General features: G+C 53.2%; 1 protein-coding gene across 6 annotated transcripts in view; it reads right to left on the bottom strand.

Moving 5' to 3' along the window:
* Window positions 1–15515, bottom strand: part of DGKD (diacylglycerol kinase delta) — a 113398-nt gene that overhangs the window by 15381 nt on the left and 82502 nt on the right. For 5 of the 6 annotated variants that reach the window (XM_059167676.1, XM_059167674.1, XM_059167678.1 and 2 more), the window contains 13 exons: window positions 13694–13833; window positions 12476–12560; window positions 11193–11287; window positions 10988–11087; window positions 10638–10911; window positions 9157–9312; window positions 8166–8294; window positions 6863–6959; window positions 4349–4459; window positions 2833–2929; window positions 2477–2584; window positions 1373–1486; window positions 175–309 (listed from right to left, as the gene is read on the bottom strand). In XM_059167676.1, coding sequence (XP_059023659.1) covers window positions 175–309; window positions 1373–1486; window positions 2477–2584; window positions 2833–2929; window positions 4349–4459; window positions 6863–6959; window positions 8166–8294; window positions 9157–9312; window positions 10638–10911; window positions 10988–11087; window positions 11193–11287; window positions 12476–12560; window positions 13694–13833 — 1641 coding nt within the window. The remainder of the gene's footprint in view (window positions 1–174; window positions 310–1372; window positions 1487–2476; window positions 2585–2832; window positions 2930–4348; window positions 4460–6862; window positions 6960–8165; window positions 8295–9156; window positions 9313–10637; window positions 10912–10987; window positions 11088–11192; window positions 11288–12475; window positions 12561–13693; window positions 13834–15515) is intronic. The other variant, XM_059167675.1, reaches the window with a different exon arrangement.

The following is a 15515-nucleotide window of genomic DNA, read 5'->3' on the forward strand; positions in this document are numbered from 1 at the left end:
AAGTAATCCTGGAAATTATACCCCTGTTCCCTTAAACTCTGTGTCTAACAAAAGTAAATTCCTAGAACAAAACACTAGAAACTCAGGTCTTCTTTGAGAAGGCACACACGTGTGCGCAGGTGAGCCCTGGGACCAGTGTGTTCTCTCCCGTTTCCCACAGGCAGCCTTTCTTACCCTATCTCTGGTGAGTGTCTGTGCCCGGTTCTTGTGGATAATCCGAATGTATCCTGGAGGCTGGATCCAGGCCTCTCCGTCCACCTGCACAGGCACGCCCTCGTCCCCCAGGATGGAAATCTTCACCGTGCGACACTGAACAAACACCACAGGCGTTACTCGTGCACCGCGTGGAACCAAGGAGCTAAGAGGCTGTATCCCAGCACTGCAGGAGCCTTCCTGTCCCATGTGCCCCTGCACCCATTAGCTGATGTCTGGGGGGACACCACGCCCACTGCCGACCACTGCTGGAGAGCATCCCCAGCTGGGGCACAGCTCATGAAGAACCCGGGTCTGTCCCACCCCCACCACCCCCTCACCCAGCACTGCATCTGAGACCGCACTGAGGAGACCTCAGTGGTCAGGCACGAGCACCAGGCCCAGGGTGGGACTCATGCCCAGCAAGAGCCACAGGGCCCTGTGCACATGGGAAACACTCCCAGAACAGGGTAAAGCCCTCCCAACAAGTGGTTAATGACTCACTGTTTCTCTTTTCAACAAAAAATAATGCCCAAGAGTTAAAATCATAAAATTCAAACACCCTACCCTACATGGGGGCAGAATGAGGCCAGAAGGACTAGAAAGTCACTGCGTGGGGTTTGGGTGGGCTAGGTTATCAAACTCCCCACTTCCTTGTGCATAAGAGCACTGCCCTCCTCTACCCATCACCAAAAGTAAGTACTAGGGGAGTTCCTTCTGATCTCCCCTCTCCTCCTGGGCCTTAGAGCAGCAGGAAGACCATGCTTTCTCCACTGCTCACTGCTTGGCCTCTGTTCCCAAACTCAGAATGTGGCTGCTGAAAGCCGCAGGCTCGGGCCGAGTTCGGTCGGGCCTGTCTCATCTCATCCCACCTCAACAGAAGGGGACAGAAGGTATAGTGCACCCACAGAGAAAGCCAGGGCAGGGAGCTCAAGCAGGATTCAGTAGGCCCCAATTCTGAAAGAGTGTCATTTAACTGTCAAATACAGCAGGTGAGGAAGGGCTCTGGGCCAGGAGGCAGGGCCGTGGGTGGTCCTGGAAAACTGCCCATTTTTCTGGGCTCTGTGCAAGGAGAGCACTGAGGCAAGAGCCTGGTTCTGGCTCAGGCCCTGTCTCTCCAAACATGTCCAGGCCAGACTGCCTCCCAGGTCCCTCCCACTTGCAAGACCATGGCTGGTACCTGGGCGATGCGATGATGCTGCAGTTTAATGACACGAGAGACGGCCATCTGCATGCTACCAAACACAGCAACCACCTCGAGGATCTTATCATCGAATGACGGAGCTGCAAAAGTCTGCAAGGACCAGTGTTAAGAGCGGACCTCTGCTCCAAACTTCCCTGCACACCCCTCTGTGCTCCCTCTCCAGGCCGCTGCTCTGGTTATAGAGAGGGTACTACCAGGAAGTGTGCGTCCTAACTGAGAGGCAGCTGTGGAGCAAATGCATTACTGAGGGGGTTTCTAGGACCAGCTGCTGGGAATCAAATCTCTGAGTTTCCACTGACTAGCAGTGTGACCTCAAGCAAGTCACTTAACTTCTCTTGTCCTTGGCCCCATCATCTGTGAACCAGGGCTAACCCTGGTGTGTTCTTATGAGGACCGAGGTAACACATGACCAGTCCTTTCAACAGCTACCAGAGCATCTCCAGGGTGTAGTTCACGTTCATGATTTCTGTTAGCTCTTATGTAGGAAGGACACCACGCCCCTGGTTAGAGGCCATTAGTGCCTCCCACAGGTCTTAGCATAGTTTCCCTGGATAGCAAAACCTGGGGCCCAAACATGGGCCCAAACCTGTCTGCATTCCACTCACTGCACACCGTCAAGGGACCTTCTCCGAGCCACATCCTATCCCACCAATGAGCCGGAATGAGCTGGAACACTGTTCCAGCAACTCCCTAGAACAGCCTCCCCACTCCACATCTCCCCTCACCTGACCCAGCCAACTCTGTCTTCCTTCAGGTCTCAGTGTAGATGTCCCCTCCTCTGAGAAGCCTTCCCAGACTGCCCCAAATTGGAGTCAGGCCTGGCTTCTGCATCACACCTATACCCTGACCACATCTTTCCTGTTCAGCTTCTCTTCTCATGGACAGGGGTAGCTGTCTGTCTTGTTCTCCACTGTACCCCGACTGACAGCACAGGGGAGGAGATCCATCCATACCTCTGCACCACTAACAGAGCCCCCCTAAGAGGTGGAGTACTCCATCAAGGCCTGAAGTGGTGGATGCTCCTTGAAGGAATTACCCACACCCACCTGGGGCCACGCCACCCAGGACCCCAGTACGTACATCATCTTCCTTGGTGCCCCCCCAGAAGTTGGTCCCTCCGGCATAGCTGGGAATGTTGAGGACAGCAATCCCCTGGAGGCTAGGGAGTGGGATGGGTCGCCCATCACACTGCACAGCAGAAATGCCGGAAAAGGGAAAAAAAGAAAGATGCACAGCATCAACCTGGTCCTTCTTCACTAACAATCCTCCCCTTCCCCCACCCTTACCCCACACCGGGCTGAGGAGGCCACAGCCACAGCTGAGCTCTCACTGAGGTACCAAAAGGGCAAAGGGAGTCCCCACCCAGGCTGGAGAAAGGCTAAGAGGAGACCAGACGGGCCCAAGCACCTGAAGCTGCAGAAGACCCTCCAGCTCACCTCTAGGAGGACCTTCTGCTCTAGGTTCTTATAGGTTCTGTGCAGCAACTCTTTGGTTCCAAGAACTCCATACCACATCATGTTCTTGGTCCGACTCCTGCAGGTGGAAAGCAAAGAATGACAGGATCGCAAATCTCTCCACAGGGAGCTACAGTCGCTGCCGCGAGCGGCTGATCACACGCCGGTCAGATGCAGCACAGACACCTCGAGGGGAGGGAGGACAGTTCCTCTTTATGTGTGAGATATGCATAAAGAAATACATCTGCTGATGGAAAATTGTGCTGAAAAATACTCCCAAAAAAGTAACTTACAGACATTACAGAACCTCACACAAAAAAAAATAATAATAATAATAATAATGATGATTTCTTTCTAGCTAAAAAGTATCCTTATCACAGAAAATTTCGGAAGTGCAGAAAAGCACAAAGCAGCAAATAATCTTCGTAATCCCCACATCTGTATATACTGATGATGACAAACTTCAGTGCACTTCCTCAGTCTACTCAAGGTATTTGGCTTACAGGTGAAAGAGCCGGTCTACAGTCTTCTGACCAACTCTGTTCACTTGGCACCGAAGCCTGTGTCTCGAGGCAGGACTGACCCCAGCGGGGCACCTTCCCACCAACGTAGGAACCCAGCCACTTCCCACTCCCCATGGTTTCTGGAACCCAGCCACTTCCCACTCCCCATGGTTGCTGGAACCCAGCCACTTCCCACTCCAGGGCTCTGTAAATCATGTGGCAGTCATCCCTTTGCACACACCTCTTTGCAAACATTTCCAGTTCCTTCTCTAGGATAGACTCCTAGAAATTGAATTCCTCTTAGACCTTTTCAAAGCTCTTGCTACAAACTTAGGGAGTATCCTATCAGGGTCCCACGGTTCTAAAACTGCATGATGCATGACTCTGTTCACTTATTTTACTCTGTTAAATTATGTGCATTGTAATGCCCTTTTCAGCTATTTTTTAACTAACTAGAACTTTTGAATGATTCGGGCTCACCACCATGAGCTGTAAAACAGAGATGTCCCTGGGGCCTCGGAGACAGTCTCCTCTACCTCACAAGCCCCAGAGCTCAAAGTTTTCCTGAATTCTTACGCTCGATTCTGTTTTCCGAGAAATCTGCAATTACACACGACTTGGGTGATCACCAGATCAAGTTCTGAGGTGTGTCCACCTGCCCCTTTATAGCATCACCATGAACTTACAACTGTCCGGAGACTTGGACCCTCTGACTGACTCAGTCACTCACTTTCCCATGTGGAACTGCCCCACCATACCAAGCCCGAGGGGTGGAAACCTCCTCCAGGCCAGCCTCCTGGACTCTGACCTGGTTCTACCCACACCTCGTAAAAGCACCTCCATTTCGGACAACAAGGCACTCGGGCTTTACATATGCCTTCTGCCTTTGCACTCTGCACACCCTCTATCTCGCTGACTCCAGAAGTCAGCTCACTCCCGGGAGGAAGAAGTGAGGACGATGCAAAGGGCAGGTGTGCACACACACCGCCGCCTACCTGCACTTCTCCGGGTGCTCATCACGCTTGTTGTTGAAGTCCAGGGAGATCTTCGCATCCAGGCCAATGCCAAAGTAATTGTTCATGACGCACTTCTCTGTGTAATACTCTCTGCAATGGGGGTTTCCGATCAGTGAGAACCATCCCGGGTCACTTGGCAGCCTCCCGACCTCCAAGCATTTCTCCCTGAGGGCGAAACTCACGCCTTGCTCTTCAGGAGCAGCTGTACTGACCTGGAACTCTCAGGCCACCCGACGTACCCGTTTAGAACATAGGACTCGGTGATACTTAACCTCCTCGATGAAGTCATCATCCATTTTAGGATATCTCATCACCCCAGAAGCAAGCTGCCCTCCTCCTTAGCCATCGGCCCCCAAACCCTCCCCAGCCCTGGCAAGCACAAATCTGCTTTCTGTCTCCAGGCTGTGCCTACTCTGCAAGTTTCACGGAAGTAGAAGCCACAGTGCACAGCCCTCTGCATCTGGCTCCTTTCACGGAGCATAACGTTTTCAGGGCTCAACCGTGCTCAGGGCCTCATCCCTCCTGACAGCTGGCCAGCACTCCACTGGGGATGCGTGAGCACCGATACACACACTGGTGTGGACACGGCCTCCCTCCTCTCATGTGTGGCCCTGGGAGTGGCACTCTGGGCCACGTGGAAACTGGGCTTTGGGGTACTGCTAGACCGTTTCCCGGAGCAGCCACGCTGTCTCACACCCCCAGCAGCAGTGTGAAGCCCGACAGTACTACAGCCATATACTCCCACGGCTTCAACTGTGGGTCTCAGAACATGCCTCAAACATCCCTATGCCCAATCAAAGCCATCTGCAAATGCAAAAACATCTATCCCAGCACCCATGGCAACACCTCCCTTCTCTGTGTCTGCCACTGACAAGACTCAATTCACTCCAGCTTCCCAGCCTCCGTCCTCCCCATGCAATCGTCGTGACTGCAGGGGTCACAAAAGGGCTCCAGGGACCCTCCTCTCCTTCCAGAGCAGCATAGAGCCTCCACCCAGAGAAAACAGCAAGGAGAAAAGTACATGCCTAGCAGGCCTGCTGGCCGTTCCCCCACAAACTCCCCAGGGAATACCTGGGGGGTCAGAACACCACCACGTTTAAGATTCACATGCGTCTGAAGTCTGCTTTGAGAAGCAATCACCCCATGGATGTGTTTTTATGACACATCTAATCCAAGTGCCTGACAGCTTAGTGAGAGCAAAGCTCTGGACAGAACTGTTTTCTGAGCAAAAGACCACATGCTGACCAGTATTTATGGGTCCTAGGAAAAGGGAGGGATCAGATTCCGAAAAACAGCATGGGGACAAGGGAAGGAGAATGGAGAAACTGGACACAGGGACCTGGGAAGTGGGAGGCAGCCAGGCCCCGGAAGCCACTACAGGCAAAGGCAGAATGACAAGTCTGGGGGCCCCTGAGCCAGGCCCTGACGTGCCACCCCACATGGAGGGATGAGAGCGGCCTCTCTCTCCAGGTGAGACTCGCTCTACATGAAGAGAGCAAGAGGAAAAGACACAGATGCCTAAGCTGCCAGATGTGGCACTTCAGTGATCTCAGGCAAAGGGAACAAATGAAGAATCTAGCTTTGGAGGCCGTGTGGGTACCGCTCACGGAATGCTGAGCTCTGGCCTTACTGAGGAAAGGTGTTGGGGAGGGTGAGGACCAGAGCAGGATGTCGGGGTAAGGGGCAGGCACACAGCAGTGTCAGGTCTGGGACGAGGCCAGCATCAGGCAGCAGGTATCTGAACCAAGGCCGCTAAGCACACGTCGGGCTCCACTCTCCAGAAGCACCCGAGCCAGTGCAAAGCTTCACATTCCTGTCACCCTTCACCACACCAGACACATTCAACCCATTGCCACCAGCCACACCGTCCAGACCTTGCTATCAGCCAGCAAAAGGGAAAACCTAGAAAACCACGTTTTCAAATACATGTGTCTCCAGAACTGCCACGTCAGAGTCCTCAGTGCCTGAGCAGCAGGGCAAAGGACACGACACCAGCCCACAGGGCAGCCCTGGAGCCTTCCTCCCTGCAATCCCAAACCCAGGACAGTATCTCCTAGATTTGGCCCCAGAACCTAGGCCCCTGCAGCACCAACAGGGGAGAGCGGGGAAAGGAAGGGTGTCAGGACAAAGCGCCAATGCAGGGCCAGCTGGGGGACTGGGGAGCAAATGAAGACCAAGGGCCAAGTCAGCTCCCAGCAGAAGCTTCTGAACCTGCTGAAACCTCAGACCCCGGGGGATGTTCAGAAACAACTAAGGCAGGACCCGTGCGGGAAGCTGGGATGAGCCAGGATAGGCTACACCCTTCACAGGAAGTTTCCAACCAGACACTCAGCTGAGGATTCACAATTTCCGAGTTTTCCTTATCAGCTAAGGAAGCTGGAAAAGGATCACCTAGTCAACTGTACGTGAATTCCTGCAGCCAATTCCAAATCTGTTTTCTGCACTCCAACATTCCTTTAACAACATGCTCGCCTGGTTTACCACCATACTCACAGGTTTTCTGGTTCCGAGTTAAAGGGATCAGCATTAATTAATAAGCGACTGATGACAGAACTTCCAGGCAAGGAACCAGACATCCCAGCCCGCACATCTGTAAGGAGGAAACGGGAAGAGAGTAAGTCAAGATTCACTGAATTAAGAGAAACCCGTGTCCTCCAGACTAAGAAACACATATTCTTCAAAACATTGCTGCAATTAAATTATTTCTAAATGACGTATAAACAGATCCAAATTTTGACAATTAAGTATTTCAGGTCAAAAATCACCATTATAAATCACTATTCACAGAGCAAAATGAAACACACCGGGTGGCAGTAACCACCACCTGGAGACATGGTAAAGAAGAGTTTACAAAGACAGTTCTCATTACACGTGAGAAGCTCCCCTGAAATAACCTCTCAGTAAAAGTAACCCTAAACGTTCAATTGTACAGTAGGGAACACCCCGAGTGTCCAGAACCCCCAAGGAACCTGCTCCAATTTACAAATTTTAACTCATAAACATTAAGGCAGAAATGAAGCTCTGATTTTAAACATTCTGCCAATTAACCCCTTCTGGTGAAAATTATGCCTCTGATTAACCAAATATATCTTGCTAGCCTCATCTCCCATGGACTTCTGGAATTTTCTCTCTGTTCAGTTGAGATTCACCTAGAAATTACCAAATCACTTATGGGAGCAGATGGGGTGTAGCGTGCACTCTGCCGGGCCCAGGAGGCCTCAGGAAGTTGGTCAGGGGCCTCTTATCAGCAACCTCAACCCCCTGTGCTAATCCTTCCTTCTGCAGACACAGAGTACAGCCACAGTCCCTCTGGAGGGAAGATTACCTTGACCCTAACCTGGGCAAAATGAAAGCAGAGTCAGAGGCATACTCCCCTGGTGGCCAGTAGTGCCTCCTACAATCATGCTAGAAATGACAGGATGACTCGACTGGCTCCCCATCACACCCTACCCACTCCACCCTTTTCACTCAGGATAACTCCTAGTCATCCTTGAGGACCCAGCTCAAGTATCACCCCCTTGATGACATCTTCCCAAGGCCTCTGGCAGCAATTTGAATGCTGGCTGTCCTTTATGATAAATAAAGGTACTGTACATGCCATGACATAACTCTGAAACCCAATCTATATTTCCCACAGACCTATATATAAACTCTTGAAGGACAAGGCCCTGGTTTCATTCATTCCCCCACTCAGTGCCAGGCAAAGCAAAATGCCTTGACCTTGCCAGCTGGCAGGTTAGCGCCCCACCTGCACCGGCCCACAGACACACACAGCCAGCCTGCAGGGGACACTCACTCGAGAACAGGATCTTGGTGTTCAGGGCTGGCAGGCCATCCCGGTTTCCTGACTGGGGAGGAAGAGAGGCAGAACTGCCCAGTGACAAACTTCCTTTGCTTATCAGCTTCTCACATGGAGATTTGGACACTACAAAAACAGAACAGAAAGCCATAAAACCATCCAAAATAGAACATCACTGGAGCACTGGGAGAAGTCATTAGAGAAACAACCGTCCTAAGGGCTGGGGGGAGTGGGAAGGTCATCAGCCCCTGGTCAGTCCCTGGTCAGCCCCTGGCAGAGTGTATAAGACAAATCAAGCGGCCCAAGAGAGAGGATGGGAAATGGGAAGGGACCCAAGAGGTAAGTGGGTCTGGGTGCCATCTGGAGGGTGACAGAGGTGCTGCCAAGACTGGGATGGGGAGGCCCGGCTGACTCCGGGTCACAGTCTGGGTTGTGGGCATCCGTGTATGGGCAGTGCGGAGCTCAGAGCAGTAACAACCACTGAGTAAAATGCTTAGGCAGACACCTCCCCGCAGGTGTACAGGCACCGAGGGAGGGGGCTACACATAGTGGGGAAGGCAGTACCTCTCCACAGCAACAGCCTGGGCTGCGGGGCTGCTCTGGGAGGAATAAGGGTCCCCTGGCAAACACCCCATAGGGCTAGGAGGTACCCTGGCCAAAATGCCAGGCAGCCTGGTCTGGAGTAACTTGCACAGCGCACAGTGTCTGGCTGGCTGCAGCCAGGGGTGCCTGCCCCAGGCTGGGATCTCTGGTGCACCAGGAGGACCCACAGGCCTAAGCCTGGGTCTGGGGTGTATGGGCAGGTTCTGAGGAAAGCATACTCCTTCCGACGGGGGTCCTGCTGGGCCCTCCCCAGACAAGGGAAGTGCTGCATGGAAACAGGCTGTGTGTTCATGACTTTACACTGCCAAGTGACTATGAGAAGGCACCTAAAACTTTCCAACTGTGGCAGGGGCTCAACCACAGCAACGGGGTCACCAGGACTGACTGGTACCTTTGCGGAGGCTCCTGCCCTTTGCAACCCCGCAGCTCTCGGTGGGACACACTCTGTCATCTGACTTCAGGTCTTTTTTCTCCTCTGACTCGGAGAGACCTAAAGCAAACCCCTCCTGTTCCTGGGTCTGGGCGTTCTGCTCGTCAACAGCTGTGCAAGGAAAGAATACCCACAGTTGAGCACGCGACGGCAGAGCACTTGGACGGCGCAGGGCCGCAGAGCTCCTGCGCAACACGGGCTCCCCTCCTCGCCTCCATGAGCTCTCTTCAGACTTCCTCTCAGCTGAAGGCTCACAGCCCAAAGCAGCCACCCTGTCCCCTGTTCTCCCAGATCTGCAAGAACGCCAGGCACTGGGCATCCGTGTGGCCACGCTGGGAAAAGGGGGAGAGCCAAGAGGCTGGAAGATGTGGAGAAGGCGAGCAGAATGAAGGCACACCGGGCCTCCACCAACCGTCAGCCAGGAACAGGGCTGGTGCACACACAGCAGTGGGAGTTGGGGGGGTGGGTCACAACCCATGCTTCTCATTGAAGGACAAGGAGGACAGTCTGCTGGGAAGGGTCTGGGGTGAATGGGAGTGTGGTGAAATGGTTTCTGAGGGTTTCTGAGCACACCGACTGAGGACAACACAGTGCAAGGGAGCCTGGATGCAAGAAGTCCACAGGTCACCCTGCACCTGCAGTGTTCCCTTCAAAGCTTAGAAACCAAGTCTAGAAAAAGGGAGCAACCAGCTGGCACAGTCTTTAATCCAACATGGTCTGCCTACCCACTGTCCCCAGGCTCATCATGGAGAGTCAGCAGCCTGGCCACCAGGTCCCAAGTACCTGGGATACAGCGGCTGACCCAGCCTGGAACCCCTCAGAGCCCCCCACTGCTCTGACCACCTCGCACTAACCTGGCCTCCCACTCTTCGACACAGCAGTGCCCTGTGCCAGCCCCTCTCTCCAGACCTCAGCTGACAGCCTCACCCACCACCCAGGGCCAAGCCCACCTCTCCCAGGCCTCCCCGCTGCCTTAGGGACTCCTCAGAGCTCCTCCACTCCAAGTGTGAGGCTCTTCTCAGAACACTTCCCACCCCAGGGGCAGCCCCACCTCCCCTTGGAGAGGCTCCCTCCACATCTGCTGCTACTGCCTGCTTCTGCCAAGCTGCACCCAAGGGCCGACAATTAGCGCAGGCCAGGCCCCTACCAGGGATGGGTCCCCCACCCAAGGACCCGGTTACATCTTCCCCCCTGGGGGCACCGTCCTGCTCTGCCCTCTACTTTCTGCTCCCTCTGGTCCTTCCATCAGATACAAGTGTGGTGAAAATAGAGAATGCTCCCCAGCACGCTCTCGGATACGAGGTGCTGCCACCACACAGGCTGCAAGTTACCTTGGGGGGTCTGGCTGTGACCTACATGGTGGATTCCTGCTTATCATCCTGTTTGGGGGAAAACAGAGTTCTAGTGCTTACTAAAGAAAGCTAATTCATCACTACCTTTTTCCGTGTGTTCTATGATCTGACGGATGGCTTTCTTCAGACTGTTGGCTCTGAGCATGAGCTGTTCCCGAGGACGGAATATCTGTGGCCGGGCAGGGCATGCCGACCCCACCGAGCGGTCCCCTGTGGAGCCACAGCCGCTGCCCGCCCCATCTCCATCTTCAACCTCCTCTGCAATGGTGGGGGGCGGGGTGGGCAGGGAGGAAGAGGCCTGGGACTCATCATCCAGGGTCTTGAGGAGAGAGTCCAGCTTCTCTTTCAGGACAGAGCACTAGTGGAAAATAAATGGAATGGGGCAGAGTGTTTCTCTGTCCCACACCCTCCTGCCCAGGGGCACAGGGACAAACCTTCTTGGCCATGACCTCTGACTCCTCCGAGCTCTCGGTGGTCTTCTCGTAGGCCTTTCCCACCCGAGCCACGAAATCCTTCACTGTCTCACAGAGCACTCTGTGGGAGGAAACGTGAAAAGACACTTCCAGGGAAAGTTCTGCCTGGGAACCGGGCGCCCTGTGAGGTTGACCCCTGGCTCCCCCAAGGCTGCCGGGCACTCACTTAGCCGAGGAGATCACCACCGAGTGCTGGTCGGACGTCAGGATTTTAGAAAGATGGGCCGCGACCGAGTCTTCATAGAAGAGAATTTGTTGCACCTACAGTTACCCCAAGACAGGGAGGCATGACCAGAAGCTCACAGCATACTCACCCTCATCCCCAGCTAGCCTGGGGCATCCGCTTCCTTCACGCGCCAACCTGAGATTTGCTAGTGTGGCTGAAAGATTTCAAAGCTTCCTCAAGCTGGGAACAGACAGATTTTAACAAAAAAGACCACGTGGAGCAAAAGCGCAGAGAGCTTGCGCCGCTTTAGTCTGACTACACATCCCCAGTCCGCACTGGGAGTTGCAATCTTTGATCCTGGGGCCTCACGACAGCGAGGCCGACAGGCAGGCCTCCTTAACTAAGGCTCCATTCCCAGTGGACAACACATTTCTCTTTCTGGTCAGGACTTGGCCCTGGCCCCTCTCCTCTCAGTGTAAAGGACCCCATCACCACTCACCTCCGCCTGCTAATGGGGGTTACCATGTGACAAACATTTGAGGCTCAAGCCCAAAGCCAGACAGACAGTAAATATTTCAGACTTTACAGTCTATATTCTTCCTCAAAATGTACAAGCCATTCTTTGCTCATTGGACAGGTCCGAGCAGGCATGGGCAGACTGGAGCGGGGAGGTCATCGTTTGCAGACCGCTACCCTAGCCCACTGTCCTTGACCCTCCCAATGGAGAGACAGCCCTTGGCAGAGCATTCTCTCCACTCAGCCAGCAGCCAGCCTGCCCAGGGGGAGGAGCACGGCTATGTGCCCAGTGCTGCACTGGTCTGGGCAAAATCTAGGCCCTGAGGGGACCATTAAGTCCCACAAAATGAAGAGAAGAGCTGAACCCTGAACTAGCACAGGCTGACCACAAGGGCAGCAAGACGAAGTGGGGGGGGGGGGGGGTCTAGAGAAGGTGGGTCCAGAGAGGGAGCCTGGGGCCTGGTGGGGACGATGGGCACACAGGAACAGTCTCGGGAATGTATGCTATGAGAGCAGAAGTCCTAAGTCATCAAAAGGGACCCCAAATGCTGGAGTAATCCCAGGAAGCCCCCCAGATGACCCCAAAGCCCACAAGGTAGTCGGAATTCACTCAGCTCCGGTACCACCTGGGGCTGAGCCCATACCTCTGCAGGTCTAACCTCAGGCTGGACATTTAAAGAGAGGCTCATCACCGGAGGGTGGGGGACGAGGCCCGAACTGGTAAGTGGGCTGGTAAGATGATGCCCGGTGGGGGCGACAGCAAATACCTCAGAGCCCTCACTGAAGTCTTCGGTGCCCATGGAAGAGGAGGCCTGCCGCGGGAGTTTGGTCTCATAAGCCATGACACTCCACCTGCACACAGGGAGGCAGCCGTCAGCAGGTCAGCCCAGCCCCTGGGAAGCTAACACTCTGACTTTATCCGGAAGCCCTTTCTCCACTCTGCAGCCCATAACTGAGAACAAGCGTCACAACCAGTAAGGCATACAGCCCTCCTGAAGGAGGGGAAGGGGATCCCAGGAAGGAACACCTGCTTCCACAAGAGAAGGGTTCCCCTCCTGCAGAATGCTGAACCTCCCCAACACCCTCCCCCGACCCGGCGAGTAGCCAGCTCCCCAGGTGTGAGCATTTCACAGGCTCCAAAGGCACAGACACCTCCCTTAAAGAGAGAAGACACAGCAGGGCAGCCAGTGTGCGCTCAAAATCACACTGTCAATCGCAACTGCAGGATCCTTCCCAAGACCATGAAGCATTTTCAGTGAGACCAATTTCCCACAGGCATGTGCTTAGTAGGATTTCCTACTTCTAGCTCAGAACTAAAAGTAGCTCACTCAAAAAGGATGCCAAAGTATTTTTAAACTTACCCAGGACAATTACCCAGAACTCAGATTCTTCTGGGAACAGAACATGGGGAAACAGGATTGCCCTGCCTTGTGATAAGGCCGACTCTGCTCACAGTGTCCACAAGGGGCAGAGCCGCCCTCTCCAACACCCCAAGGCCTCCCCATACCCGAGCACAAGGGCCCGGTTCCTCACCTATTCTGGTTGCTTTTACCTTCTGCATAACCTGATGAAAAGTTAGAAACTGTCAGAATAAAAGAATTCCTAATCAGGTATAATTTTTTTTTCAACAAACTCTAGCTGAATTTACCAAATAAATTAACTCTCCATCTCTCAACACCCCGCAAGGTAGCTGGGATTTTCTTCTTCTACACAGCAAGACTGAGTAAAATACTCAAGTTCATGCAACTCTCAGTGACAGGGCAGGGATTTACATCCCAGATCTGATTCTTCCATGTTTCTTACCGAAGTGTCATTCTCGTCCAGTGTTCATATTAGTTTCAGGTGCAAACACTGATTCAATCATTCTCATTCAGGTCCAATTTCTACAAACGGGTAGAAATTTCTACATTCTCTGGGGAGTCCAGTCTGAGAACACCTGGTCAAGGTGACCTGCCTTGTGTGGCACAAGAACACCCACCACTCACCGGTCCAGCATCTTGGTGCTGGCTCGTTCCAGCTTTTCCAAGATCTGCGGGAGCTGGGTGTCGTCGTCACAGGCTGAGCCCCAGCCTAACACTCGAGCCAGGTCGTTCCCTGTGCCAAGGGGCAACACTCCCAGCTGACACTGGCAGGACACAGAGGGGAAGACACGGCATTAAACACCCTCATTACCTACACAGGCAGCTAAGTTCAGTGAGATTCTCCTCTAAGATGGGTGGGCTCCCATAATCTAGGCAGAGCCCACAGGAGACCACCGAGGGTCTTCTAAGCTGAGAGATTACAGAACCATCTGAGCCACCCTCTCCCACACCCATTTCTCATCTTGACACTTAATCCTCTATGATCTCTCTGATACAAATTTTCGAAACTCCTTTCCTTCCCATTTTCACTGCTCTGGCCACAATCCTGTCCCTTTCTTTATAGAGAATCGTTCTCTGAGCTCCCCCACTACCTTTCCATCCACTACATCTTACTCACTAATGCCAGGATCAGCTTCCAAAAACACCACCAGTGTCATTTCACTCCTGGCTTCTAAGTCCTAGCAAAAACAGGGACCAGCATAAAAGAAATGAAATCTTGCCATTTGCGATGACGTGGATGGAACTAGAGGGTATTATGCTTAGCAAAATAAGTCAATCAGAGAAAGACAATTAACATACGATCTCCCTGATATGAGGAAGTGGAGATGCAATGTGGGGGGTTGGGAAGGTAGGAAAAGAATAAAAGAAACAAGATGGGATCGGGAGGGAGACAAACCATAAGAGACTCTTAATGTCACAAAACAAACTGAGGGTGGCAGGGGGAGAGGGGTAGGGAGAGGGTGGTGGGGTTATGGACATTGGTGAGGGTACGTGCTATGTTGAGTGCTGTGAAGTGTGTAAACCTGGTGATTCACATACCTGTACCCCTGGGGCTAAAAATACATTATATGTTTCTTTAAAAAAAAAAACAAAAACAAAAACAAAAAAGAGGGGCCAGGATATCAACAGTCTAGTCACCAAACCTGAGCACTACCCCCCGCATCGGCCTCCAGCCTTCCACCTGACCCTCCCCAAAGTGACAGTGTGCACTGCTCAGGCCTGGCCCTCCAGCTGGAACTCTCATCGGGCCAGTTTGGGCTCAGAGAGCTCCCTATATGCTGGATGCCCAAGAACGCAGTCTCCAGCTCCACATGCAGTGTGTGGAAGCACAGTTGGTCCTCTGCAAGGACAAGGAGGCCCAGCACCATGCAGGGAGTACCAGGTGCCAGAGCCTTAAAGAAAAGGAGCAGGCTTCAAGCTGAAGACACAGTGGTGTTCCAGGTGGAGAGGAGACCCACCTGCCCCATCAGGAGTGAGGAAGTCAGAGTAACAGAGATGAAGGAGCCACACCAGGAGCTCCAATAAACTGTGTTAAGTCTGAACTTTATCTGAAAGCCAAGAAGCCACCAAAGAACACTCAGTTAGAATGAATGAGGGTGAGTGTGCAAAACTGCCCGTGGGGAAGGCCCTGAGTGAGGAGCAGATGGACAAAGGCCTAGATGGACAGAGGCCCAGGGTCAGGTGAGGTGTACTCAGCAGCACACAGGAAGTGGCCTAGACACTGGAGTGTAATGCCAGTGATTAACTACAACATGAGGGAGGGCGAGGGAAGAATCCAGAATGACTGTCGGATTGCTGGCTTAGATGTCTGGTGGACGGTATTTTCAGACTCTGGGAAAGAAATGCAGGCTGGGTAGGGCTGAGCAGTAGGCTCTGTGCTGAAAATGCCAGGCCTAAGGCACTCTGAGGCAAGGAGGCAGGCCAGAGGGCAGCCAGGAGAAAGAGA

The sequence above is a fragment of the Mustela lutreola genome, chromosome 3 (genome assembly GCF_030435805.1).
Source record: "Mustela lutreola isolate mMusLut2 chromosome 3, mMusLut2.pri, whole genome shotgun sequence".
NCBI classification, from domain to species: domain Eukaryota; kingdom Metazoa; phylum Chordata; class Mammalia; order Carnivora; family Mustelidae; genus Mustela; species Mustela lutreola.